This window comes from Tupaia chinensis, unplaced genomic scaffold, assembly GCF_000334495.1.
Source record: "Tupaia chinensis unplaced genomic scaffold, TupChi_1.0 Scaffold147554_1, whole genome shotgun sequence".
NCBI lineage: Eukaryota > Metazoa > Chordata > Mammalia > Scandentia > Tupaiidae > Tupaia > Tupaia belangeri.
The window spans coordinates 35,704-61,898 of NW_006207406.1; the positions used below are offsets into that span (position 1 = coordinate 35,704).

Consider the following 26,195-nt stretch of genomic DNA (forward strand, 5'->3'; position numbering starts at 1 on the left):
ATTTTTATCTGTTTTTGTTTTTCCTTTTTTGTTGTTGTTGTTTTTCTTTTTCTGAGAGGTTTTTGCCTTAGGGCATGCGCACTTGCTGGAGAGAGACAGAAATTGTGAGAAGGAAAGTGAGCAATCACCCCTGAGGGGGATGGCCATGCCACAATCCCTTCTTCTCCATTTTCCTATCAGGATCTTGGGCACGCACACACATGCACCTGGCATGATTTTCAAGTCACTGTTCTTAATGGGGCTACTAAAATCTTTTTAATTATAAGTTAAAAATATGGGGACAATGATTTAGAAAAATGGAACCATTAAGCTACTAAATAAAAAGAAGCAATGTGCTATTGTATATATTTTTTATTTTTTAGAATTATCTTTTAATTTATTATTTTAATTTACATTTTATCACATCTTTACAGTATATATATTTTTTACAACACAAATACCACGTATGTCAGTCAAGACAAGGATATTACTATATACATTATCATCAGCAAATAGTTTCTCATTTTTTGTCAATTAAGCATACTTTTACCCATTTTTTCTTCCCCTTTCCCATCCCTCACTTCCATACTAAACTTTTTTTTCACATTTTATTGATTCACAAAAGATCTTAAAGTATGGACAAAGCTAGAATCTAGTGACAAGTGCACTGCAATTTTCTTCTGGAATAATTTTTTTCTCTCTCTCCTTTTCCCCTTCTACTAAAGAGAGGTGTAAGTTAACTTATTTGCAAGAAAAAAAATTAGATTAATCTCAGTTTGGTCTGTTATTTGCACAAAGCCCCATGAGAATTCAATTTCTAATGTAAGGTAACAGATGCTACTGTATTAGTGAACTTATGCAAATAACCATTCTGCCACAAAGTAAGACAGCTCACAAATATTTTCCAATTGCAAAGGAGTCAAGAAGGGAGAAAAGTTTGTTTCAATTTGAAAAATTCTTTTTTTTTAACAAATTGCTGAACCCAACAACTCAAAAGAAAACAAAAATCTTTAAATCTGGAAGCAAAGCATAGAAGAAAATCAGTAACGTTTTATAAAAAAAAGTCATAGAATTCTGTTTCACCAGTGCAGTCTCATGTAATCTCTCTTTTGTTGAATTTGCAGTGTTACTGTGGTCTGACCTTTCCATTAACATTCAACATTATTATTGATATTTCAGAACTTGTCCCTACCATTAAATTGGCCTTTCTCTTGGTCATTTCTTGTTCTCTTATTTCTCTGTCTGTCTTCAGTTTTCCTGGTATAGTACTCCCTTTAGAACTTCTCGAAGAACTGGTCTGGTGTTGAAAAATTCTTTTAGGTTTTGTTTATCTGAGAATGATTTTATCTTTTCTTCCCACATGAAGGATAATCTTGCCAGATACAGTATTTTTGGTTGAAATTGTTTTTTACTTAACACTTTGAATATATTTTCCCATTATTTCCTTATTTGCATTGTGTCTGAGAAGAGGTCCAATGCTAGCCTGATGGGATATCCTTTGAAAGTAACTTTACATTTTTCTCTTGCCAATTTTAGTATCTTATCTCTGTCTGTGATTTTGGTCAATCTGGCTATGATGCGCCTCAGGGAAAGATCTTCTTGGGTTGATTCTATGTGGGGTCCTTTGTGTTTCTTAGGTCTGGATATTTGAATACCTCTGTAGGTTGGAAAGTTTTCTTCTAGGATTTCATGGAACAGATTATAAATGCCCTGATTAGTTTATTCACCTTCTGGAATACTGATTATCTGGACGTTTGGGTATCTAATGGTATCTAGCATTACTCATATATTCTTCTTATTTTTTGGGTTATTTTCTGTATTTTTTGTTGAACTTTTCTAACTCAGAGGTTCTATCTTCTACATTTGAGATTTGATTTTTTGCATGATCTAATCTGCTTTCCATACTTTCGAGGGAGGTTTTGATTTCCCGTATTACAGCCTTCATATCTAAGAGTTCCGTATGATTCTTTTTTATGGTGTGTATTTCTTCTTTCACATCATGAAAGAACCTCCTCACCTCCTGGAACTCATTGTCTCTTTTCTCCTGCATCTTCTGGAGTTCATTGTCTCTCTTCTCTTGCATCTCTATTAGCTTTGTCACTATGAATATCCTAAATTATTTTTTTAAAAAAAGAATAATTTTATTTATTTATTTATTTATTACTTTTCACATGAGTTTTGTCAGAGAAAGACAGAGAGAGAGAGAGAGAGAAAGTTACCAGGTCTGGGACTTGAACCGGTCGGCCATGTGGGAATTCCAGCGCCTCAACCTCCATGCCACCTGCTGGCCCCAAATATCCTAAATTCTTTATCTGACCTTTCCACAAGTTCCATTGTACTGTCTGTGGATGATGAAGGGCTTTTCTTTCCCCTTGGGGGAGTGATATTTTCTTGATTTCCCATATATCTGTTTCTCTGGTGGTGGTTTCTGGTCATCTAATGGATTATTCGTTACTTCCTACCTTCTGGCTTTTCTCTGGGTGTTGGGCCAGAAGGAGGGGTGTGGGGCAGAGGCTTTCCAGTTAAAGGGGCAGGGCTAGGCTCACGTCAGATCCACATGGATTCTGGCTTTTCACTGGGTGTTGGGCCAGGAGGAGGGGTTTGGGGCAAAGCACAATGTGCTACTGTATTTTCTTTCTCTGCATAGCATGAGCTCCTCTTCCTCCTTTATGGTCCAAGTACAGTTTCTGTTGAGCTTCATGGGGTGGCCACGCCTTGCCATTTGCACTCACTGATCCGTGTGAGTGACCATCCATTACTAAAGTATTTAGTAGTGGTAATATTTTTCGCCAACTTTTAACTACCTTTTGGCAGTAAAGAACCTGGGTTCCAGATTGATCAGCAGAGAGCCGATGACCAACAGGGAAGAAATCAGTTTTTTATTTTTAAATTCCTTCAATAGTGATACTTGATATAAAATTGGAGGCTAGGAGGAGAAAAATTGCATGTAGCAAATACCACTAGTGGCCGACCCAATACACATTCCCCCTATCTTTTTGCTAATAAAAGTCCCAGTTTTGTTTAAGGCTGCAATGCACCCACTTTAAAAAAAAAAAAGTGACAAGAGGTAACCATATGGCACAGTTTCAACCAATGAAATGTCAGAAGTGTCATGGTGACTCCTTCAGAACAGCTTTCTTTATTTTAAAGAATTATTTAATTTTATTTATTATTATTATTTTTTAACTTGCTATAGGGCATACAACCAGAGAGGGACAAAAGGGGTGGGAGCGATGTGATAAAGCAAGCTACCAGGCCCAGAACTCAAACCGCTGTTGGTCACGTGGAAGTCCAGTGCCTTAATCACCATGACAGCTGGCCCCAGGAAAAGTTTTCTTTGTGATTTAAAAAAGTAAGGGTGGGGCCAAACATAGTTGGTGCATACATTTTATTCTTTGTCCTTCATCTTTTTTATCTAGAATATGGATATAGTATTTCTTTTTCTTTTTTCTTTTCTTTCTTTCTTTTTTTTTTTTTTTTGAGAGGTTTTTGCTATAGGACGCATGTGATCACAAGAAAGACAGAGAGACAGAAAGCGAGAAATCACCCCCCAGGGAGGATGGCCATATCACAATCCCTTCTCCTCCATTCTCCTCTCGGGATCTTGGGCACACATGCACAGGCACCCAGTGTGAGTTTAAGCCACCGGGTCCGGGCCTCGAACCACGGTCGACTACATAAGAGTTCAGCGACATAGCCATTATGCCAACTGCTGGTCCCTGGACATAGTATTTCAAAGTGAAACAACAACCTTGAGAGTCCAGGCTAAAGCTCTGACAGTAGGCCTGGAGGCCAGGAGGAGCTGAAGCACTTGGTGACCTCCTCAGTCAGCTACACAAGCCTAGACCATCTACTTCCAGACTTCTCATTGTGGGAATCAAATTAACCCATCCCTTTTAGTTTTTCATAAACACAGCCCAGCACAATACTAAGTGATGTTTGCCGTCTTCTCAAAATGCTAATGTTCACAATCTGACCCTAAAATTGCTGTCTTAGGACATTCTCACTTCCATGAAAACATGTCACCCTTAGCCCAAACCAAATGGTTATTCTGGCTCATGCAATGGGAATGAATACATACAGTTCGGTCTTGGCCTCTTATGATGCAACTGATTTAACAGTCATTTTAAAAGGATACATATTGTAAGGGCCAGCAGGTGGTGTGGCGTGGTGGTTAAGTTACTGGATTCCCTGTTGGTCAACTGTGGTTTAAATCCTGGATCTGGAAGCTTAAAGATCATGCCAGGCACATGGGTATGTGTACCCAAAATTCCAAGAGGGGAACAGAGGAGATGGGACTGCAGCATGTCCATTCCCCAGGGTATGATTTCTCAATTTCCCTTTCTCTGCCTCTCTCTGGCCAACATATGTATCCAATGGCAAAAACCAAACTATATATATATATAGTATATCTATGTAAGAATGTGCACACAAATTGATGCATTCTAGAGGGCAGAGGCTTCGTTTCACTCGTTTTATTCCTAGGTCCTAACAAAGGCAAGAATTCCCTTATCCTTTTAAGGCTGCCTTCTCTTTCTAGGGATAATCACAAAATATCTTGCTACCTTTGAGAGGTGGGGTCATGGAAATACCCTATGCTGGACTGCAGGATCCTTGGATCTAACCCTATCTCTGCTGAATAGTTTCACTGTGACAGCGAAACATTTCTTCTAATGAGAGCTCAGGGAGAAGCTCAATGCAATAACAGATAAGACTGAAGAGAGAAAACTCAAAGCCTCTCTTCCACTAGGCCATAAGATAATTTAAAAGCATGTGCAATCAATTTAAAGTATAGTTGTAACTCCCAGGTACACAGACCTAGGAGAACATGGTCACGCTCATGTTCAATTGTGACCCAATAGGTGGTCAGAACTCAGTCCATGCGGGGTCTTTGGAAGTGACCATTCCTGGAGACCCTATTGCCAGTGCTTTAGCTCATGACTTTAGATGACGCATGACCAGTTATTTAACTGCTCCAGGAAATATTTTCCTCATCCTTAAAATTATAATGATAGTGCTAGACATTAAGATGATAATACACAGGGGCAGTGAGTGGCATGGTGGTTAAAGTGGCTAGATCCCACACCTGTCTCTGGCTGTCTGGCTTTCTCTAGAGAGTGCACACACCCTACAGCAAAAAAAAAAAAGTGATGATAATATATAATACGAATGAGCAAGAAAAGGATATAGAATGCAATATTTTCCAAATATATTTAACCAAAAAATGCTTTGCAGTGAATAACTACAAAATAGCTACCAACTATTATTCCAAGATCTATCCTTTGGAAAAGTGTCTAATTGCCACTTTTTCATTTTTACAGATATAAGAACTTAGATTTTATTTTTTTTCTCTAGAATAAGGTATAATGTCTTTTTTCAGGTTTTTGCCATTGGGCACTTGTGCTCACTGGAGAGAGATAAGAGACAGTGGGTGGGAAAGTGAGACTTTACTCCCCAGGGAGGATGACCACACCTCAATCCCCTCTCCTCCATTGTCTTCCTGGGGTTTTGAGCATGCACGCATCCACACGCATGATTTTCAAGCCATCAGGTCCAGGACTCAAACTGTGGTTGGCCATGTGGGAGTCTAGTGCCTTAACCACTGTACCACCACCTGGCCCCAAAAGTACAATTTTTAATACGAGGGTATATAAGTCTTATAAGAAGGCTTATAATATCTTTCTCTGCAAATCCTTACATGCCCCCAATTATCACCAATTTGGCTTGAAATTTTACTATCATTGTACATAGAACAAAGCCTATTTAGAAAACTTGAAAAAAATGCATGATATAAAATCAAGATTTAAGTAAGATGTCCTTCTTAGAGGAAATGCATGCCAGAATTCTGAGCATACTTAAAGTCCTACTCAGCTTCTCATATGGGAGAAAGTAAAGAAGGAGAAATGAGGATACAAGTTCTGGGTTCTGGTCCCTCCAGCCCATTTCTGTAACACCCTGCCGTTTCCTTTTCTGACCAGGGGTCTCCCGTTTCTACCTGTCATTCCGACCACCCAGAAAGTCCAGCTTGAAGACAGACTCAACAGCCAGGAGCGCACCATAGCGTTCCTCATTGAACAAGCCTTCCGAATCAAGGAGGACATCTCTGCTTGTCTCCAGGGGACCCACGGCTTTCGAAAAGAGGAATCGCTTGCCAGGAAGTTACTGGAAAGCCACATCCAGACCATCACCAGCATCGTCAAAAAACTCAGCCAGAACATTGAGGTAGATCTTTGTGTCCCGGATGTTGGCACCATTGCATGACAAAGATCACAAACCACCAATGCCATTTTTCAACTGCAGAAATGTGTCACTGTTATTTAAATTTAAATGATTACCATTCAGCTGCCTCAGGAGGAAACAGTTCTTTTTTTTTTTTTTTTTACTCTTATTCATGCCACAAAGTACCAGAAACATTCATTCAAAAAACATTTATTCTATATCTAGCTTGTGGCAGCCAAGAAAATCGCTTAACATTATGCCAGACATTGTGCCAGGGTACCTATGTTAGTCTAAGTCTCCAAGGTTCTATCACTGTAACCATTTCGAATGGAGGTTTCCATAGTGTGTAGACAACGCTGGTTCCCAGGCCAGCCCATCACCCTGCAGTCTCTGACCCATGGTCCATCGCTCTCTCCTTCATTCTGGCCACGTAGGCCTTCCAGATTATCACGAGATACACCGGACATGCTAAGAACCTTTGCACTTGCTATTCACACTGGCTGGGTCACCTTCCCTTAAATATTGCTGTGAAGTGCCAATTTCTTTCAGGTCTTGATTCAAATACTATTTATAAGAGATTTCCTTGATACTCTATAAAATAGCATCCCCCAGGAATCAGCAGTTAGCGTAATGGCTATGTCACTGGACTCCCACGTTGTTGACCACGGTTCGCGTCCCAGACCCAGTGGCTTAAAACTCATGCCGGGTGCATGTGCATGCGTGCCCAAGATCCCGAGAGGAGAATGGAGGAGAAGGGATTGCGGCGTGACCACTCACCTGGGGGGTGATTTCTCGCTTTCTGTCTCTATGTCTCTCTCTCTCTCTCTGTCTGGCGAGCGCATACGCCCTATAGCAAAAACCTCTCAAAAAAAAAAAAAAAGCATCCCCCACAGCCCAAATAGTTTCAATCTCCCTTAAACTCTATTTTTATGCATAGTGTTTAACACAATGTACTACAAATAGAGATTTTAATTCTTTTTCCCTTCTAAAACATAACCTCCATAAAATTAAGAATTTAGCTGTGTTCTCTCCTAGATGGAATATTGCAAGGACTTAGTGTACTGAGATTGTCATTTGGTGGTAGAATTGTGAGAATATTTTTCCCCAGTTTTAAGATTTTTTTTTTCCATTGTGGGTTTCCCCCCTAAATCCCATGCTAGTTAACAACAGAGTCTGGTATGTAGTCAGCACTCTGCATATATTTCTTGAATAAATGAGCAAACGAACCAAAGCTCTTAAAGCATAAATTGAAAAATGAAATGTCTGATCAAAAAGAAAAATCTTGGGCTAAATCAGGATAAACAGGTTTTTCTTAAGGTTATCCCAAATTCCCAAAGTGCTATGTGTGTGATAATCCTGGGTCACTAATTTACAAGCAAGGGTTCCAGAGAATACGCTTCGGAAACTGGCCAGAAACTTGAGGAATCATCATAAGAACTGATAACGCTATCCTTTCATAATACCTGCTTTATCTTACTATGAGAAAGAACACGGGATTTGGGGGGAGGAGCATGGGATTCGCTCAGCAATGACTTCCTTGTACATTCGCTATTTAAGGGCAAGGATGTTTTTTCATTTTTTTTCTATGTGGTCTAGCAAACTCCATGAAGTCTGAGGAAATGTGAATCATTAAAAGCTCCTAGTGAACTTTATTGTAAAGTTTCCTCTTTTTTTTTGAGAGGTTTTTGCTATAGGGCGCATGCGCTCGCCAGACAAACAGAGAGACAGAGAGATAGAAAGTGAGAAATCACCCCCAGGGGGGATGGCCACGCCGCAATCCCTTCTCCTCCATTCTCCTCTCGGGATCTTGGGCATACACGCACACGCGCCCGGCGTGAGTTTAAGCCACCGGGTCCAGGATGTGAACTGCGGTCGACTACATGGGAGTCCAGCGACATAGCCATTAAGCTAACTGCTGGTCCCTGAGAAGTTTCTTTCATGAGAGAAACAGACATCAGGAGGGAGGAAGAAAAACAGCACCCTGGACAGGTCTCACTACACCACAGTCCCCCCTGCAGTGTTCCAGACAGCCAGGAGAACTGGCACCCCTGCGGGTATGCCTAGCATGCTGTGTTGAGGCAGGCTCTATCAGGCCCAAGGCCTGCCCATACGGCTCCAGTATCGCTCAGCAAGGCCATACCACTTGCATCGCGGTGCTGGACCTTCTAGTGAGTGGTTAAAAGTCACTTTACTGGTATTGAGCACATATTGAATTGACTTGCATGCCTAAAAAGTCGGTGTGACCGAAGGTGGTTTTTTGTTTTTTCCTCTTTTTGGAGAGGTTTTGCTATAGGGCACGTGTGCTCGCCAGAAAGACAGAGAGAGACAGAGAGACAGGAAGCAAGAAATCACCCCCCAAGGGGGATGGCCACACTGCAATCTCTTCTCCTCCTTTATCCTCTCGGGATCTTGGGCACGCACGCACACGCGCCCAGCATGAGTTTAAGCCACCAGGTCTGGGACTCGAACCACAGTCGACTACGTAGGAGTCCAGTGACTTAGCCATTATGCTAACTGCTGGTCCGTGACTGAAGGTGTTTACAGGCACAATAAAATGTCACGAACATGACAAGAGGCAAGCAACTCTGTGCCTTTTGAGAAGACTAGAAAATCAAATAAATAGCACTAACACTAAAATAAGATCCCAATTTAGGAGTCAAAGCTTCTTGGTAATTAAAAAGAGAACATTTTTAGAAAAACCAAAAATGTTTCTAAGAATGCTCTGTATTTTGATCTGGGTGGTGGTTACATAGTTGATTAATTTATCAAGCTCCATCCAGATATGTACTTGGTATATTTCAATGTGTATTCACTATTCCCTAATAAAATACTCTTAAGTGGAAGACAGGATTCCAGACCTCTAGAAATCTTTCCTTTTTTCTTTATTAGAGATTTTTACCATAGGGTACATGTACTCACTGAAGTTGGGGAGAAACAGTGAGAGGGAAACTGGGAAATCACCCCCCAGAGGGATGGCCATGCTGCAATCCATTCTCCTCCATTCTTCCCCTGGGATCTTGGGCATGCATGTACACTTGCCTGGCATGATTTTCAAGCCATGGGGTCTGGGACTCAAACCACAGTCACCCATGTGGGAGTCCAGCGACATAACCACTATGCCATTTGCTGGACACTAGAAATCTTGCTAACAGCATTTTTTCCCCTATAACTATCGATTATCTTTGATGATCTCTACAAAAAAAAAAAAATTTCTTAAAACTGTAAAACTTCAAAATATTTATAGTTCTGTGAAGAGTTTGGCATATATAAAGAAAATGAGGAGGATTATCTGGCTGTGTGAAAAATTAAATTAGGGGGATCAGCAGGTTAAGGGAGCCAGATTCTACATGGCCCACCACATGGTGCAAATCCTTGACCAGATGGCGTGAAAGACATTTCAGGCATGTGAGCATGCGTGCTCCAAATCTTGAAAAGGAGGGGAAATGGAGGAGAAAGGACCGTAGTTTGACCATGCCCCACTGAGGGTTGCTTTTTCCCTTTCACTCTCTGTCTCTGTCTCTACATCTGTCTCTGGTGAGCACATGGTACCCTTCAGCAAATAAAAAAATTTAAAAAAAAATTAAAAGCTGTTAGCAATGTAGTTAAAATACTAAAAAGGAGTAACTAGGCTCTCTAGTAAATAACTAGCATTATAAAGTAATGCCCACTTTATAAGGAAATGGATGCAATTCAAGAATTTTAAAAAAACCTAAACTCATCAACACAGTGCATTTGCAAATTGATCAGCAAGATGATCCAAATGTAAATTAAAACACGGATCTTTAAAAGGAGTTTTAAAAGCTTTTTTTCATTTACCATAATTGTAGCAGTTCCTATTTTAAAATGAAGAAATTGGGGGACCAGCTGATAGAGTAATGGTTACGTCACTAGACTCCCACATCATCAATCACGGTTCAAGTCCCAGACTGGGCAGCTTAAAACTCACTCCAGGCATGTGTGCGTGCATGCCCAAGATCCTGAGAAAAGAATAAAGGAGAAGGGATTTTTAGCAAGGCCACCTCCCAGGGGGGTGATTTCTTGCTTTCTGATTCTCTGGAGTATGCATACGCCCTATAACAAAATCTTTCAGAAAAAAAAAAAATCAAAAATTTATAAGGATGCAACTGATTATACATTTTCAAATTAATTTATTTTTAACTCAAAAATATAGTTTTATGCATAATGTTGTAAAGTTTCTCCCCTCAATTTATAAAAGCAATATTTGCTCATTTCTATTAATTTGAAAGTTCAGAAAAAGAAATCTTTAAACCTGAGAAAAAAGTTTCATAATTCCCCCCCACAAATGGCAGTCTCTATCAGACTATCTTCATCTTGTCCTCACACGTATTCCATTTAGGATGCTGAGACTATGTAAGTGCAATTTTTAATATAAAAGTATAGCATAAAGTCTTTCAGATATCACTAAAAGTTCTTTGCATGGTGCTACACCATAATTTAATTATTGCTTAATTATTCTCTTTATGCGCAAATATCTTCATGCATAAATACCTCCAAAGGCATCCGCATTTGGATTACTTCCATAGTGTATATTCCTAAAAGTGGCATTCCTAGGGTATGAACACTATGAAAGCTCTTAATGCATGCTGCCAAATTGGTTTCCAGAAAATTTATACTAATTTACTTGCATCTGCATTCTATTGGGTTGTTAGAAAAGCCATGATGCATTTTTTGCATAGAAAAACATGTCATGACTTTTCTGACCACCCAATATTGCTAATTTGACAGAACAGAAATGAGATCTTCCTTTTTTGTTCGTGACTAAAGATATTGAATCCTTTTTTTCAAGAAAAGGTCTTACTTTGTCACAATCCTCCTGCCTCCCCTTCCAAGAAGCTGCGACTACAAGCACATACCACCACTCTTGGCTTGAAGGATGGTCTGGAGCTTGAACCTAGACCTTCCAGGTGGCCATAGCCTGCTGAGAAGGAACATAAGCCAATACATTACTGTGGCTGGGCCTGATAACATTTTTAAAGTAACTGACAATTTGCATCTCCTCTGCCAATAATCTGTTTGTGTTTCTTACCAGTTTGTATTCTGAAGTTTTAGTACTTTTAAAATTCTTATTGACATGATGAGCTCTTTTACAATATTAAGGAAAATAACCAGTGGTACATTGGTTAAATGTTGCATAGAAAAACATGTCATGACTTTTCTGACCACCCAATATTGCTAATTTGACAGAACAGAAATGAGATCTTCCTTTTTTGTTCGTGACTAAAGATATTGAATCCTTTTTTTCAAGAAAAGGTCTTACTTTGTCACAATCCTCCTGCCTCCCCTTCCAAGAAGCTGCGACTACAAGCACATACCACCACTCTTGGCTTGAAGGATGGTCTGGAGCTTGAACCTAGACCTTCCAGGTGGCCATAGCCTGCTGAGAAGGAACATAAGCCAATACATTACTGTGGCTGGGCCTGATAACATTTTTAAAGTAACTGACAATTTGCATCTCCTCTGCCAATAATCTGTTTGTGTTTCTTACCAGTTTGTATTCTGAAGTTTTAGTACTTTTAAAATTCTTATTGACATGATGAGCTCTTTTACAATATTAAGGAAAATAACCAGTGGTACATTGGTTAAATGTTTAATAATGGGCAATCACTTTTTTTCTTGAGGAAAAGCATCTAGTTTGTAGTGTTTGCCTATTTCTGTGGTATAAATACTCCTACTATGGTTTCTAATAACTTAATGTGAGTACTGTGAACACAAAGATGGGAAGAGGTATGTACAATCAGCTCTTACAGACAGGTACATTCTGGTTACAGCACACCACCAAAACTCTTGGCAATGGTATTTGTTCATTGTTTTTCCATTTGCATTTTATATCGTAATTGTATTTACAATGGTTTTTAACAAGTACTATATATAGTTAAATATTCAAATACTGAGTGGTCAGAAAAGTCATGACACATTTTTTCAAAGAAAAACAGAAAAACACATAATGACTTTGTCAACGACCCAATACTTTGCTTTATGATTTCTCTTTAAGATCAGAAAGTTCTTTGTTCAGAGGTAATGTATCTGTTATCTATAGCTGTTATTTATGGCTTAATTTTTATTTACATTTTAATCTACTTTTTTCTAAAATCTATATTGATATATGACATGAGGTAATAATCTAAATGGAATGTTTTCTAAATAAATAACCAGAGACCCCCACACACACCATTTGTAAATTTTCTCCCCTATGACTGTGAGTCTCATAGACAGCATCTTTTTTTATAGAATTATCATTATATCAATAATAATCATTATATTATTATCATTATCATTACATTCCATTAGTCTAGTTGGCTATACACCACTACTACCCTGATTTATTGATCCTTCTTTTATAAAATGCTTAAGTATATAGATTAACTATTCTTCACCAAAGGTCCAAACAGTCTACATACAGGGAAAAAGACACAACCAAACTCGAGCTAGTGATTTTGACACTTTTATGTCTTTAGTTAGGGCTTTATTTGCCCTTCGGTTGTCTCAATTTGCCAGTTTACAAATGAATGAGAGTCTTATATGTGTCTTTGAAATTCCTGTCATTCATTTGCTGCAAAAAAATCATTTGCCTGGTAAAATTCATTAACCTGAGGTTAACCATGGTTCAGGTTGTGACACATAAAATAATTAAACTTGAAATCATACACATTCACCAAAAAAAAAAAAAAAAAAACATCAAAACCCGAGTTCTATACTTTTACATCTTTTTCAGAAAAGACAAAGTTTTCACGTGTCTTCACCTGAAATTTCCTTGAATATCAAGTAAAATACACATTTTGTCTTATGAACAAGCAGATGTTTAAATTTTTTAATATTTATAAATGGTCACAAAAGATTGAAATCATTGTTCTCAGGACCATCATTCTGCTGTTACAGAAAAGTCAAGTTTATTTCCAGAATACTGGAACGAAATGAAGATATGACTAATGACACTCAAGTACAAACTCTGAACACACATAAGCTATAAATTTCTCATGTTCTCTGAGAAATACAGAATAATAAGCCCTTTCTGGTCCATATGTCTGCAACAGTTTGTTCAGAGTTGTTTGTGTTAGTTCTGCTACATTCATTGTGGTTCTGTTTCAATACATTAAGAATCTTGCCTGCTGCCATACTGAAGAGTCTCTTTTTCCAAACTTACCATTAATTGGGAAACAGGGCTTTGTTTTGTTTTGTCTTGTTTTTTGAAAAGCATTTATACAAATGATAGCCAAATGGCAGCCCATGGCCATATCAGCATAATATGTTCTGTTTGGCCCACATCGTGCTTATAATAGATTTTTAATAAGATGCCAATATTTGGAGATGCCAGTAATGTGGAGAAATTTCAGACAAATTCTGGATTTCTAGCGTCTGTTAAAATAGTATTGAGATGTCATCCCCACCTGGCAACCATCAGCTGGAATTGACCACTGCTGCCTCCTCAGATGTGGCAGAAAACACTTCCGAGACAAGACTCTCTCTCATTTACACCATCAGCCTAACTGATGCATTCAACTTTGTAACTCCTGCTTTAGATGATGTCTTATTATGAGTGATGGTAATTTTAACTCCATTTTACAGATTTTAGAAGACCAAATAAGAATTCGAGACCAGACAACCACAGGAACTAATTTCGCAGTACAGGAGCTAAACACTAAACACCTACAAGGAGTTGGAGACCTTCGAGGAAGGGTAGCCAGGTGAGACAAAGTACATTCATTAACGTTTAGACATCAGTTCCTGGTCACTAAATTCTCATTCCCAAATAAATTTTATATTGTAAAAAAATAACATATTGGGACCAGCGGTTAGCACAATGGCTATGTTGCTGGATCCCATGTAGTCAACCACAGTTCGAGTCCCAGACCCGGTGGCTTAAACTCACCCTGGGCACATGTGCATACATGCCCAAGATTCCAAGAGGAGAATGGAGGATAAGGGATGGCGGCATGGTCATCCACCCTGGGTGGTGATTTCTCGCTTTCTGTCTCTCTGTCTCTCTCTGTCTTTCTGACGAGTGCACACGCCCTATAGCAAAAAAAGAAAAACCTCTCCAAAAAAAGAAGATGAAGAAAAAAAAAAAAAAAAGACATTATTTTTATATTAAGCTAAATTGATGAGGTGGTAGTTGACAAAGTTTATCATAGAATTATGAAAGCCTTACACTAGCTGTGAGATCCAAAGTTTCTATAAGAAACCTTGTATAGGGAACCAGCAGTTAGTGTAATGGCTATGTCGCTGGACTCCCACGTAGTCGACCGCGGTTCGTGTCCCGGACCCGGTGGCTTAAAACTCACGCTGGGCGCATGTGCGTGCATGCCCAAGATCCCGAGAGGAGAATGGAGGAGAAGGGATTGCGGCGTGACCATCCCCCCTGGGGGGTGATTTCTCGCTTTCTGTCTCTATGTCTCTCTCTGTCTGTCTGGCGAGCACACGTGCCCTACAGTGAAAATCTCTCAAAAAAAAATAAATAAATAAAAAGAAACCTTGTATATAAAATTTGCCAGTTTGGTTCTATCAGAAGTGACGAAAATCTTATCTTCATGGCCTTCAGCTGCCCAAATACCACACACAGACACACTCTCATAACCACTATAAAGTACCCTGATGTGCCAAATTTAAAATACATAAGAATTGTATGTAAGAGAGTAATAAAAGAAATTTACTATCAACTAGAGAAAGTTTTGAATAACATCTTCTGTATGAGATTTCTAAATCAAAAGAGTTAATGGTATGCAGTTCAGGGGGGTGGGGGCAATTTGTAGGTATTAACAATGGCAGGACTACTCTAGTGGAAACATTAAAGACAACTTGTGTGGGACCAGCAGGTGGCGTGCTGGTTAAGGTGCTGGACACTCCCACATGGCTGACCACGGTTCAAGTCCTGGACCTGGCAGCTTACTTTCTCACTTTCTCTCTCTCTCTCTGTTTCTCTCTGGTCAAATTAAAATAAATGAATGAATAAATAAAATAACTAAAAAAAAAAAAAAAAAGACAACTTGTGAATGACTGACCAGGGAGGGACATTTTCCTATCTTCTGCCAAGTTCTCTTTCCTCTCCTGCCATACTCCTGCCTCCATCTTGTTAATTCTCTCCCAAGTGCTAATGATCAAATGAGACTTAGATAATTAATACCAAGATAAATCTGCTTCAGTCTGCTTGTGGTGCTATAACAGAATACCTGAGGCTGAGTAATTTATAAAAATTAAAATTTATTTTGTCATAGTTCTAGAGACTGGGAGAATTTCAAGATCATGGTGCCAACAGGTTCAGTTGTCTGGTTAGAGCTGCATCCTTCAGAAAGGAGAAATGCAGTATCCTCACACAGGAGAATGTGAAAAGGAAAGCCAGTCAATTCTGTGTGAAGACTCTATCCTAAGGCCCTTACTACCATTCACAATGGAGGCATCTTCATGACCTAATCACCTCTTGAAGGCCCCACCTCTTAATACCATCACATTGACACTTGACTTGTGGATGGGAGCCACTTCAAACCATAGTACTCTCCCAGAGTATTAATCCATTCAATTCAACAAAAAACATTAAGCACTTTCCATATGTCAGGCAATGTGCTAGGATTCAGCAACATGATCCCCTTCCTATAGCTGCTCACAGTCTACCTAGGAAAACAATCTCTATCAGTAAACAGTGAGGTGAACACTAAACTGAAACCCTGGAGTGCTGTGGGAATACCTAAAGAGAGAGGAGCAGAGGAAAGGCTTCCCAGAGGAAGTAACAATTTCGATGAGTTGTAGGCATTTGTAGCATATACAAATAGGTACACACACACACACACACACACACACACACACACACAAAAGAGGGAAGGATTACTTTGATATGTTTCAGGGCTACCTGTGAGAAGAGTATTTGTGTTGTGGTATTTTGGAGTACACATATAGGGGACATAGGGGATAAACCTAAAGAAGTAGTTCAGAGTTGGAAGATCTTATGGGACAAGGTTTAAAAAAAAGTGAACTTTATATAGATTATAAATAACTACAAGAGGAATTAAGGGAAGAACATACAGTTGGTGACACTCTGGTAGTAGCTGGATTAGTAGAGCATAGAAAGAAGCCATGAAACAGAGCCAGCAAGTGGCATGGTGGCTAAGGTGCTGGACTCCCACATGGCTGACCACGGTTTGAATCCTGGACCTAGTTGCTTGAAAATCATGCTGAGTGCATGTGCCCAAGATCCCAGGAGGAGAATGGAGAAGAAGGGATTATAGCAAGGCTATCCCCCTTGGAAGTGATTTCTCACTTTTCCTCTCTCTCTGTGACAAACACATGCACTGTGGCAAAAACCTAAAAAAGGCAAATAGGAATCATGAGGTTCAGAAGAAGGCTGTTGCAGCAATTTGGGTAAGAAGTGACAAGGTCCTGGCTACAGAAATCCAGACCAAGAGACAGACAACACAGACATTAGGAAGAGAGACTCTACAGCATTAGTACGTGAACAAGTGTGGGAGATGAATTAAGAGGGCAGGCAAGGGCAGCCACCAAAGTTTCTGGAGACCGATTGAATACTCATGTTGTTTAACAGAGAAGGAAATATGAAATGACCAGTATTGACACAGAAGGGCAAGGAGAAGCAAGGGTAATAAATGTTCGATTTTCACCATGTAATATATGAGAAGCCTGTGGGATATTAACCACAGTGGGCATGGAGCTCAAAGGAGAGAGCAGGGTGGGGTGGTGTCAGGATGCCTGGGTTCCTAGCTGGCCCACAAAATAAATGATTTAGTGCTTCTGGAGAAGACTTTGTAGTTCTAGAATGTGCTTCATTCCTTTTTAAAAATAAAGACAATTTCTAAGGGACTGGCCTCATAGCCTAGTGGTTAAGGGAGCTACATGGCCAACCACAGTTCAAATCCTGACCCCAGGAACCTGAAAAATACATGTGTGTACACACATCAAATCCCTGAAGGATGGAGAAACAGAGGCAAAGGCATTGCGGTATGACTACACCTCATCTGAGGGGTGCTTTCGCTCTCTCCCCCTCTCTGTTTCTCTTTGGCAAATAAAAGCACTCTCTGACAATTAAAAAAAGAGAGACTGTTGGGGCCAGCAGGTGACATAGTGGTTAAGGTGCTAGACTCCCACGCGGAGGACCATAGTTCACGTCCTAGATTCAGCAGCCTGAAAATCATGGTGGGTGCATGCGCGTGTGTGCCCAAATTCCCAGGAGGAGAACATGGGAGAAAGGATTGCAGCATGCTCCCCCAACTCCCCAGGATGATTTCTCACTTTTGTTCTCATTGCCTCTCTCTGTCTTTCTCTGGAAAGCGCATGTATCCTTTGGCGAAAAAAAATGAGAGAGAGAGAGAAACTGTGTAGAAAACAATACTCCTGGTTAAAAAACTCTCATCAAAGAAAGCCCAAAGACTATATAGATATTGATGTAAATTATTTACATTGTGATTAGTTGTAAATAAAACACACAAAATAATTTTCGTACAGCTGCAGTAAGTTATGAAGTAAGATAAAGCCAACACAAGCAAACCCACAATGCTATTTAGCCGTGCCATGGTTTTGCAAAGAAAATAAACACCGAACACCAGTTTTGAAGGGAATGTGATGTGGTTCAATTTGGTGGTGTGTTGTTGACACTGTCAGATCTTTCTGTCTGCAAACCATTTATAAAGCTGTTACTCTGTTATTGCAAATTCTGTTTTACATAAAAGAAGAGACAAGTGGACAAATAGATTTAAAAGTAACCAAGAGATTTATGGAAGGATGTGTAACTTTTCTTGCTCTGCCACAATTTCTTACTTATCTTCCCCTCCAGTATTAAGCAGTAATTTTAGAAGGAGGTCCTGCTTTTCCTAGAAATGTCTTCTTTTTTATGGAAAATTTCTGAAATCTATTTGGTAATCTGAGACAGAATCTGGCCAAAAGCCATGAGACTGAAATTACGCCATACTCTTTAGTTTCTTGTCTGTGTTGTTGCCAGGCAAATGACTAGAGGACTAGCTCATGCAGATTGATGACCGTCCTTCTACATACAGAGACCTTCATTTCAATTGCATTTTGGCATAAGTTAAATTAAGTTGATTATTTTAACATAATTCCTAGCAAACACTTTACTGCTTCATAAATCAGCCTTGATATTTAATAACTACAATGTGCCTGGATTTTTATTTTCCACTCTGATGTAGAGGCAGTTTAAAAGCAAAGACCTCCAGTGAAATGAGGGTCTTGGAGTTGCCCTGCCTGCTTTTGACACCCTCCTCTCTCTGTGATGGGTTCATCTCAAGAGCAAAAACTAGGCAAGCATGGAAAGTGCACCCATGGGAATGCTCCTGACTTACAGTCTGTAGCAGCAGCCAGAGGAGGCCAGTCCTGTAACAACAGATGGCTTCTTAGGACTCTAGGGCATACCTGCATATAGAAAAAAAAGAGAGAGTGAGAGAGAGAAATTGCATTGTGTGACTAACAGTAAAAATCAGGGCACCTACCTAGTCTACTATGGAGGAGGTAGGACTGCTCTGGCTGATGGCAAGGATCCAGTAAGTTTCTAATACTCAAGAGATAGAAGGAACAACAGGGAGGCCTGTCCTCAGGGACCCCCACCCAGCCTGCTGTGGGGAAGGAGGGGTTGTCCTGGCCCATGCTAAGGACTACTGCCCCGTTCCTACAGTCCCACAAGTAGATGGACCGGCAGGAAAGCCTAGGATAGAAGGTAGGAGCTGCCACCCCAAAAAATGGGCTGACCCCCCTGCTCCTCACCCATCTGAGAGCAACATGGAGTCCTAGACCACTCAGCCTGAGAGCATTAGCAGGACCCCCTGACCAACTCAACCTCCAACTTCATTAGAAGCAGAAAAGGTACGAAACAAATATCTGAAAATAGAAAACTCTGGAGAAATTATTTCTCTACAACCCCCCATCAGTAAAAGAAGAGAAATGCCCCTCTGAGGACTTGAACCCAAGACTGCTCCTGTGAATTCCACATTCCAACCCACAGCAGAAGAAGGAAACTGGCACAGAGCCAATATATACCATAGTGAAGAACATGAGAACACAGCTACAGAAACACACTCCAAAGAAGTAGGGTGAAGTCAATATCAGGTGACTAAAAATCAAAGCAGAGTTTCAAGAAAAAAAATCAGGAAATTCCTCCCCCAAAGAACGTAATAACTCATCACCAGCAATGTAAAACACAAGCGATCACAGAATACGATGCAAGAAATCGACCACCCCGAAAGTATCAATAGCGGATTAGACCACATAAAGGAATCTCTGACCTTGAAGACAAAACGTTCATCTTAGTCTGAACAAGTAAAAAGAATAGAAGAATAACCATTAAAAATCAGGATGACATATGAAAATCCTAGACACCATCAAAAACCTGAATAGCCACATAATAGGTATTCCAGAAGGCAAAGAAACAGGTAAAGACATTTAAAAATCTCTTTCCTGACATATTAGCTGAAAACTTTCCAAATTTAGGCATGCAGACATCCAAATCCAGGAAATACAAAGGATACTAAATAGAAATAGCATCAGAAGATCCTCTTCAAGGCATATCATAGCCAAATTGTTAAAAATTAAAGAGAAAGACAAAAATTCTAAAAATGGAAAGAAAGAAATGCCTAGTTACTTGCAAGGGTTACTCCATTACACTAACATCAGACCTCTCAACTGAAACAATGCAAGTGAGGAAAGTATGGGAAGACAAAGGTAAAACTTAAAACTCTGAAAGAAAAGGAATTTCAGTGGAGAGTACTATTCCCAGCAAGATTATTCTTCAATTAAGAAGGAGAAATAAAATCACTCCCAGATGAACAAATGCTGAAAGAATTCACCAAAACTAAACCAGCTCTTTAAGAAATACTTAAGGGAAAACTACACCAGGGTAACTAAAGGGAGATAAATAGAAATAAGAGAACACAACTAGAAAAAGCAACTAAAGGGACCAGCAGTTAGCGTAATGGGCAACTAGAATAAAAGGGGGGGGTGAGTTCACACATACTGATAGTAACATTGAACATCAGGATTAAATTTCTCAAATGAAGAGCCTAAAAATACAGATTCAGCTATTTTACACACAAGTAGATACATAAGTACAAAGTCATCAACTATTTGATAGACCATTGTGTCTACAGGTTTCTCTCTCTCTCTCTCTCTCTCTCTCTCTCTCTCTCTCTCTATATATATATATATATATATATATATAACCAATACTTATTATATAAAACCATTACTTGTAAAAAAGATATCAGCCAAAAATGTTACAAGTGGCTCAGTCTGCCTTTGTAATGAATTTAGAGAAGGCTAAAATCAAGAACTTTGTAAAGCCTATAGACCCTCAAATCACTGACTTTATCATATCTTCAATTCTTAACATCTCTTTCCAGTTTTGTTTCGCTTCTTTGAGGACTTATTTCTTTATGCATAGTAAAGTACTATAATCTTCCAATAACTCATAGTGAGTGAGTAGACGTTTTCTTTTTTCCATCTCTTCCTAATGAGCTATTGTTAGGTATAATTTTACCTATCTCTAACTGCATCAATGATTGATACCACAGATCTTTTCCGTTTATAAACTCTTATCTTCCAAGTACTCTAATATAGAAATTACAAATTCTTCTTTCATTGGCTGTGTTAAGATTATTTTTGCTTTCAAAAACCCATCCTCGGGACCAGCAGTTAGTGTAATGGCCATGTCACTGGACTCCCATGTAGTTGACTGCAGTTCGAGTCCTGGACCAGGTGGCTTAAACTCACGCTGGGCGCATGTGCGTGCGTGCCCAAGATCCTGAGAGGAGAAAGGAGAAGGGATTGTGGTTTGGCCATCCCCCTGGGGGGTGATTTCTCGCTTTCTGTCTCTCTGTCTCTCTCTGTCTTTCTGGCAAGCACCTGCATCCTATAGCAAAAACCTCTCAAAAAAAAAAAAAAAAAGAGAGAATCATCCTCATTAATCTGTGATGCTTTTGTTGTCTGATTTTTAATCAATTTGTTTTTCTTTAGAACTGTATTTCACAGTAAAGACCACCACAGACAATCTTGTACATACATCCAGAATGACCAGTGGAGCTGGTTTCGAATGTTCACAACATACTATAATGTTAAATGCTGAAGGTGGTGAATATGTTTATATCCTTGATTTGTTTATTACATACCATATACATGTTTTTAAAGACCCTTCCATACCCATTCATGCATAATGAATAGATGTAAATCATAAATAACAATAAATATTTGAAAACAAACAAAAAAGTTCACATAAACTAGTTTTGAAATAAATAGCACCTAATTTAAGAAAAACATAAAAATCATATCCTTTGAAGAAACATCATATTATGGATACTATCCAATTTCAGAGCGAAGGAATACTTCTGGTTTAAAATGGCAAAATAAAAGCATTTTACTTCATTCCTTTCACTTGAGACTTCTCAGTGCCAGTAAAAATTAAAAGAATGAAAACAAAAATTCTAACTTTAATGTAAAATGAAGGTGGCCGCAGCTGCTAACCAGAAACAGCACACATAACCAAATACTCCAACGTTTAGCCTGGTAGACCTTCTTAGACCTCGAATGCAATGACTTCCCCCAAGTCAAGAGCCACATAACTAGAAGTTTAGGAGGGTCTTTGGAGAGAGAGGAAATGCTCCTTCGGAGAGTTGGGTCAGCAGCACAGAACAGCTAGGACATGTAGCCGAAGATAAAAGCCTGCCCTTTACCCTTCCCATCATCTAGGCCCTCTCTCCTTGCCAATTCACACCTGAGAGAAACTGGAGCATTGTTACAAGCTGAGGCAGAAAAGGACATGAAGAAGGTGACACAACAGAGACTCTATGACTGACTGGTTTACTGCAAGCTAGCCCTGTGTGTGTGTGTGTGTGTGTGTGTGTGTGTGTGTGTGTGTTTGAGAATTATTTATTAAATTTTATTTATTTATTTTTATTGACAAGTCAGAGAGAGAGAGAGAGAAAATGAGAAAGCAAGTGCCCAGGTCCAGGACTCAAACCATAATTGCCCATGTGGGAGTCCAGCACCCTTAACCACCATGCCACCTGCCAGCCCCCAGTGTGTTTTCTGAGAGTACAATGGGAAGAAAATGTGTCCCCACCCCCAGGCCTCAGGAAGGACATATCTGATTTGATAATGCAGCCTAGAGAGAGGACCTGGTCTCCCCCTCAAACACACCCACTCATTTTTTGCCTGTGGCCAGAAACATTCAAAGATCCCCAAACACCAACTGTGATTATTTTTGAGAGGTAGGATTTGAAATGATGTTAACTCACTCCTCTTTGTTCTTTTATTTTTTTTTTGTATTATGTAAAAAATTTTTATAATGGGTTTGTACTATTACAAACAATAAAATCATTCTAAAAATGGAGGGGTTGGGGAAACTTTCTTTTGGAGAATAAGTGTAGCTTCGAATAAGCAATAATCAACCTTTGACTCTAACATGTGGGGTTAGACTGGGTGGGAGGTGGAGAAGGAGGAGAGAATGAATACTTGGCAACTCTCGAAATGAGTAGATAAATAAAGGCTAATTGTGTGGCCCCACCTCTGTGCCAGGTACTGGGATGAGATGCTTTACATTCATCACCTCCACCTCCCACCATGGGCATGGTCAACTCACAATCCCTTCTCTTCCTTTTCTCTTTCCTTTGGGATTTTGGGCACGCATGTGGCCAATAGGGTTTTTCAAGCTGAAAGGTCCAGAACTCGAACTGCATGATCAATGAGACTATGAGTGGTCTCCATTGGGAGTCTTATTAATTAGTATCTTAAATCATTTGTTAAACATTAGAAAAAGTTTATTTTTGGATCCTAAAAAGTGTTGACAGTCAATATTTTTTGTACAACATGGAAACGCGTTTCCTAGGACCAGCGGATGGCACAATGGCTATGTTGCTGGACTCCCCTGTAGTCGACTGTGGTTCTAGTCCCGGATGAGTGACTTGAACTCATGCTGTGTGTGTGTGTGTGTGTGTGTGTGTGTGCATGCCCAAGATCCCGAGAGGAGAATGGAGGAGAAGGAATTGCAGTGTGGCCATACTCGATGGGGGGTGATTTCTTGCTTTCTGTCTCTCTGTCTCTCTCTGTCTTTCTGGTGAGCACACACGCCCTATAGCAAAAACCTCTCAAAAAAAAAAAAAAATGCAGTTCCTAATGTTACTTGACAGTGAAAACCATTATTTCATTCTATGGCAAATGTCTAAATGATCCCTGCTAGTTCAAGTATGCAAAAGACACCGTCCTTCAGAGCTGTCCATCCTCTTTCAAGTACACATGAGGCTGCATTGAAACTGATAATTAACCATCAGTCTGGTTACAGCATGTAATCCAAAACATCAAAATCATTTTAACTCCCAAACTGATTTAATACCAGCCTAAATGTAAAATTTGCCCAGTGCACCTCATGCCCCTTTAAAACAATTCCAACCGGTTCTCCTCTGCTATCCAACCTAGTTTTTCTCCCATCAAGAAGAGAAGAGAACAATGAAGGAGATTTCTAATATGCTTCTACAGCTACCACTCATTATTCAAAGAACTTTAGAACTTATCCCACCAAATCAACATACAGATCCTACTATGGTTTTTGTCTTTGTTTCTGTTTTTGTTTTTTTGAGAGGTTTTTGCTATAGGGCATGTGCATTGCCAGAAAGACAAAGACAGAAAGTGAGAAATCACTCCCCAGGGGAGATGGCCATGCCACAATCCCTTCTCCTCCATTCTCCTCTCAGGATCTTGGACGTGCACACACACATGCCTGGTGTGAGTTTAAGCCACCGGGTCCAGGACTCGAACCGCGGTTGACTACATGGGAGTCCAGCAAAATAGCCATTACGCCAACTGCTAGTCCCGCTACTATGGTTCTTAAACTGTTATGAGCCTCTTAACCCTACCACCGATTTCCGTCTTGTCACTAGATGTGATTCAAGTATTATGAAACTTTCTGGAGACATGCATCTCCTCAGACACGAGTACCGGCAAATTGAAAAAGCCATTCAAGAGCTCGTGTCTGCCCTAGAAACTGTTTCCAAGAACTTGGAGATGAAGGTAACTGAAAATAGATGGGACTCATACTACCTGTTATTGCCAGAGTAAGATTATTATAGCTTATCAAAATGCCCAGTCAGGTGGTAATTGCTTAAAAAACTTTTCTCCCATGGGGTTTAAATACAACAGCTCATTCATATACACCATGAGTACAGTCAGTTCAATCAACAATATTGAATATGCCTCCTACATGTTCTAACCCAGCCACCACTGTCAGCATATCCTGCTCCATTCCACCATTGTCATTATCTCCTTACTCTCTGGGTTTCCCTCAAAGACTGGAACCAGGGATCATAAGCAAAAGAATTTCCCATGAAAGCTCTTGTTACTAAAAGTCTGACAAAAATGTGAGTTGATCAATCCTGCAGTCGGTTGTATCTCTTACAAAATAACATGGAAGTCCTTAAAGGCACCTGCTCATTGCCTGTGCTTCCTGACTTACCCTTTATGCTGTGTGTGACTAAGCGACCTGCAGGTAGGTGCCCACTCAGACCAATGTATGGCACGTCCTCCACCCGTTCATGCTCTTTTTTGCCTAAATTTTTTTCTCTTTTTCAATCTTTTCAGTCAATGGTTAAAAGAAGAGCCCAGTGCAAACTTTTCTGTGCTCCTGTGTCACATACCTTATATAAAACAAGAATATCTCTCTGTGCTTATTTAGGCAAAACAAAGTGGGAATCCTCCGGGAACTGGGGATATGAGTTCGGGTTTTTTTGGTGGGACCAGCTAATCAAGAGCAGACGCTGCTGGGGCATGCTGTTTACTTCTGTCCCTCCTGGCCCTGTTGTCCCACTCCCTATCACCTATCTAATTAGTCTTAATAATTTTTTTTGGTTGATTCTCTTAGTTTTTCAAGGTACTCAATCACATTAACAACACATCATGGCAATTTTATTTCTACTTTGCTGATTTAAAATCTATTTTTTTTCTGGGGTCAGTAGGTGGCGTGGTGGTTGAGCTGCTGGACTCCTACATGGCCAACTACAGTTCGAGTCCTAGACGTGGCAGCTTGCTTTCTCATCCCGCCATCTCTCTCTCTGTGTTGCTTTCACTCTCTCTGCTAAGCACATGTGCCCTGTTGCAAATCTTAAAATAATAATAGTAATGAAAAATAAAATAAATCATTCTTAAATTTTTTTGAAATCTCATCACTTTTTTTTTTTTAATGACCTAGACCAGAACTTCCAGAACACTGCTAAATAAAGTGGCCAGAGAAGGCAACTTATCTGGTTCCTGATTCTACTGAGAAAGTCTTTTTTCTTTACTATTCACTATAGGTTTGAAGATTTTGTTTTGTTTTTTAGTTTTGCTATAGATACATGTACTCGCTGGAGAGAAAAAGAGAAAAAGGGAAAGTGAGAAATCATCCCCCAGGGGGTCAACCATGCTGCAATCCCTTCTCACCCATTATCCTCCTGGGATCTGGGGCATACACATACATGTGCCTTGTGTGGTTTTCAAACTGTGGAGTCTGAGTCTCAAATTGCTTAATCAGCCATGTGGGATTCAGCCACCTTCAGCACCATACTACCTGGCTGGCCTAATCAGGAGTATTTTTAATCGTGTTAAGGTTAGTTTTTATCAGTACTGAACATCTAACGTTATCAAAGCCTTTAGACTTCAATAAATACCTAAAATCACCATACCAATCACTGGGGGTGTGTATGCCTCTGACCTTCTATTGTGCTCATTTATTTCCCAAGTCTGAAAGATTCTTGCATTTCTGTAATGACAGTTATACAGGTTTGTGTAATAATTCAGTATTTTATTTTGCATCTAAGTTCAAAGATTACATTAGAATATAATTCTAACTCTGCTTAATTTTCTTTAAGATAATGAATACATATGGTTTAAGAATCAAAACTATATAAGAAAATATAACCAGAGAATGTTTATTCTCACCCCTGTTACCATTCACGACCATTGCAGGTAACCATTTTTATTTGTCCATTTTCAGTCCTTTCAGTACACCT

General features: G+C 39.6%; 1 protein-coding gene across 5 annotated transcripts in view; it reads left to right on the forward strand.

Annotated features, from left to right (window-relative positions):
• The window catches only part of FAM81B (family with sequence similarity 81 member B), an 80,272-nt gene that overhangs the window by 31,345 nt on the left and 22,732 nt on the right, over positions 1 to 26,195 (forward strand). For all 5 annotated transcript variants that reach the window (XR_001369818.1, XR_001369819.1, XM_014584761.2 and 2 more), the window contains exons 4-6: positions 5,958 to 6,201; positions 13,783 to 13,901; positions 24,093 to 24,222. Coding sequence is in view for 3 of the 5 variants with exons in the window: in XM_014584761.2 (XP_014440247.1) it covers positions 5,958 to 6,201; positions 13,783 to 13,901; positions 24,093 to 24,222 (493 nt within the window). In the remaining 2 variants the exon portion in view is untranslated. The remainder of the gene's footprint in view (positions 1 to 5,957; positions 6,202 to 13,782; positions 13,902 to 24,092; positions 24,223 to 26,195) is intronic.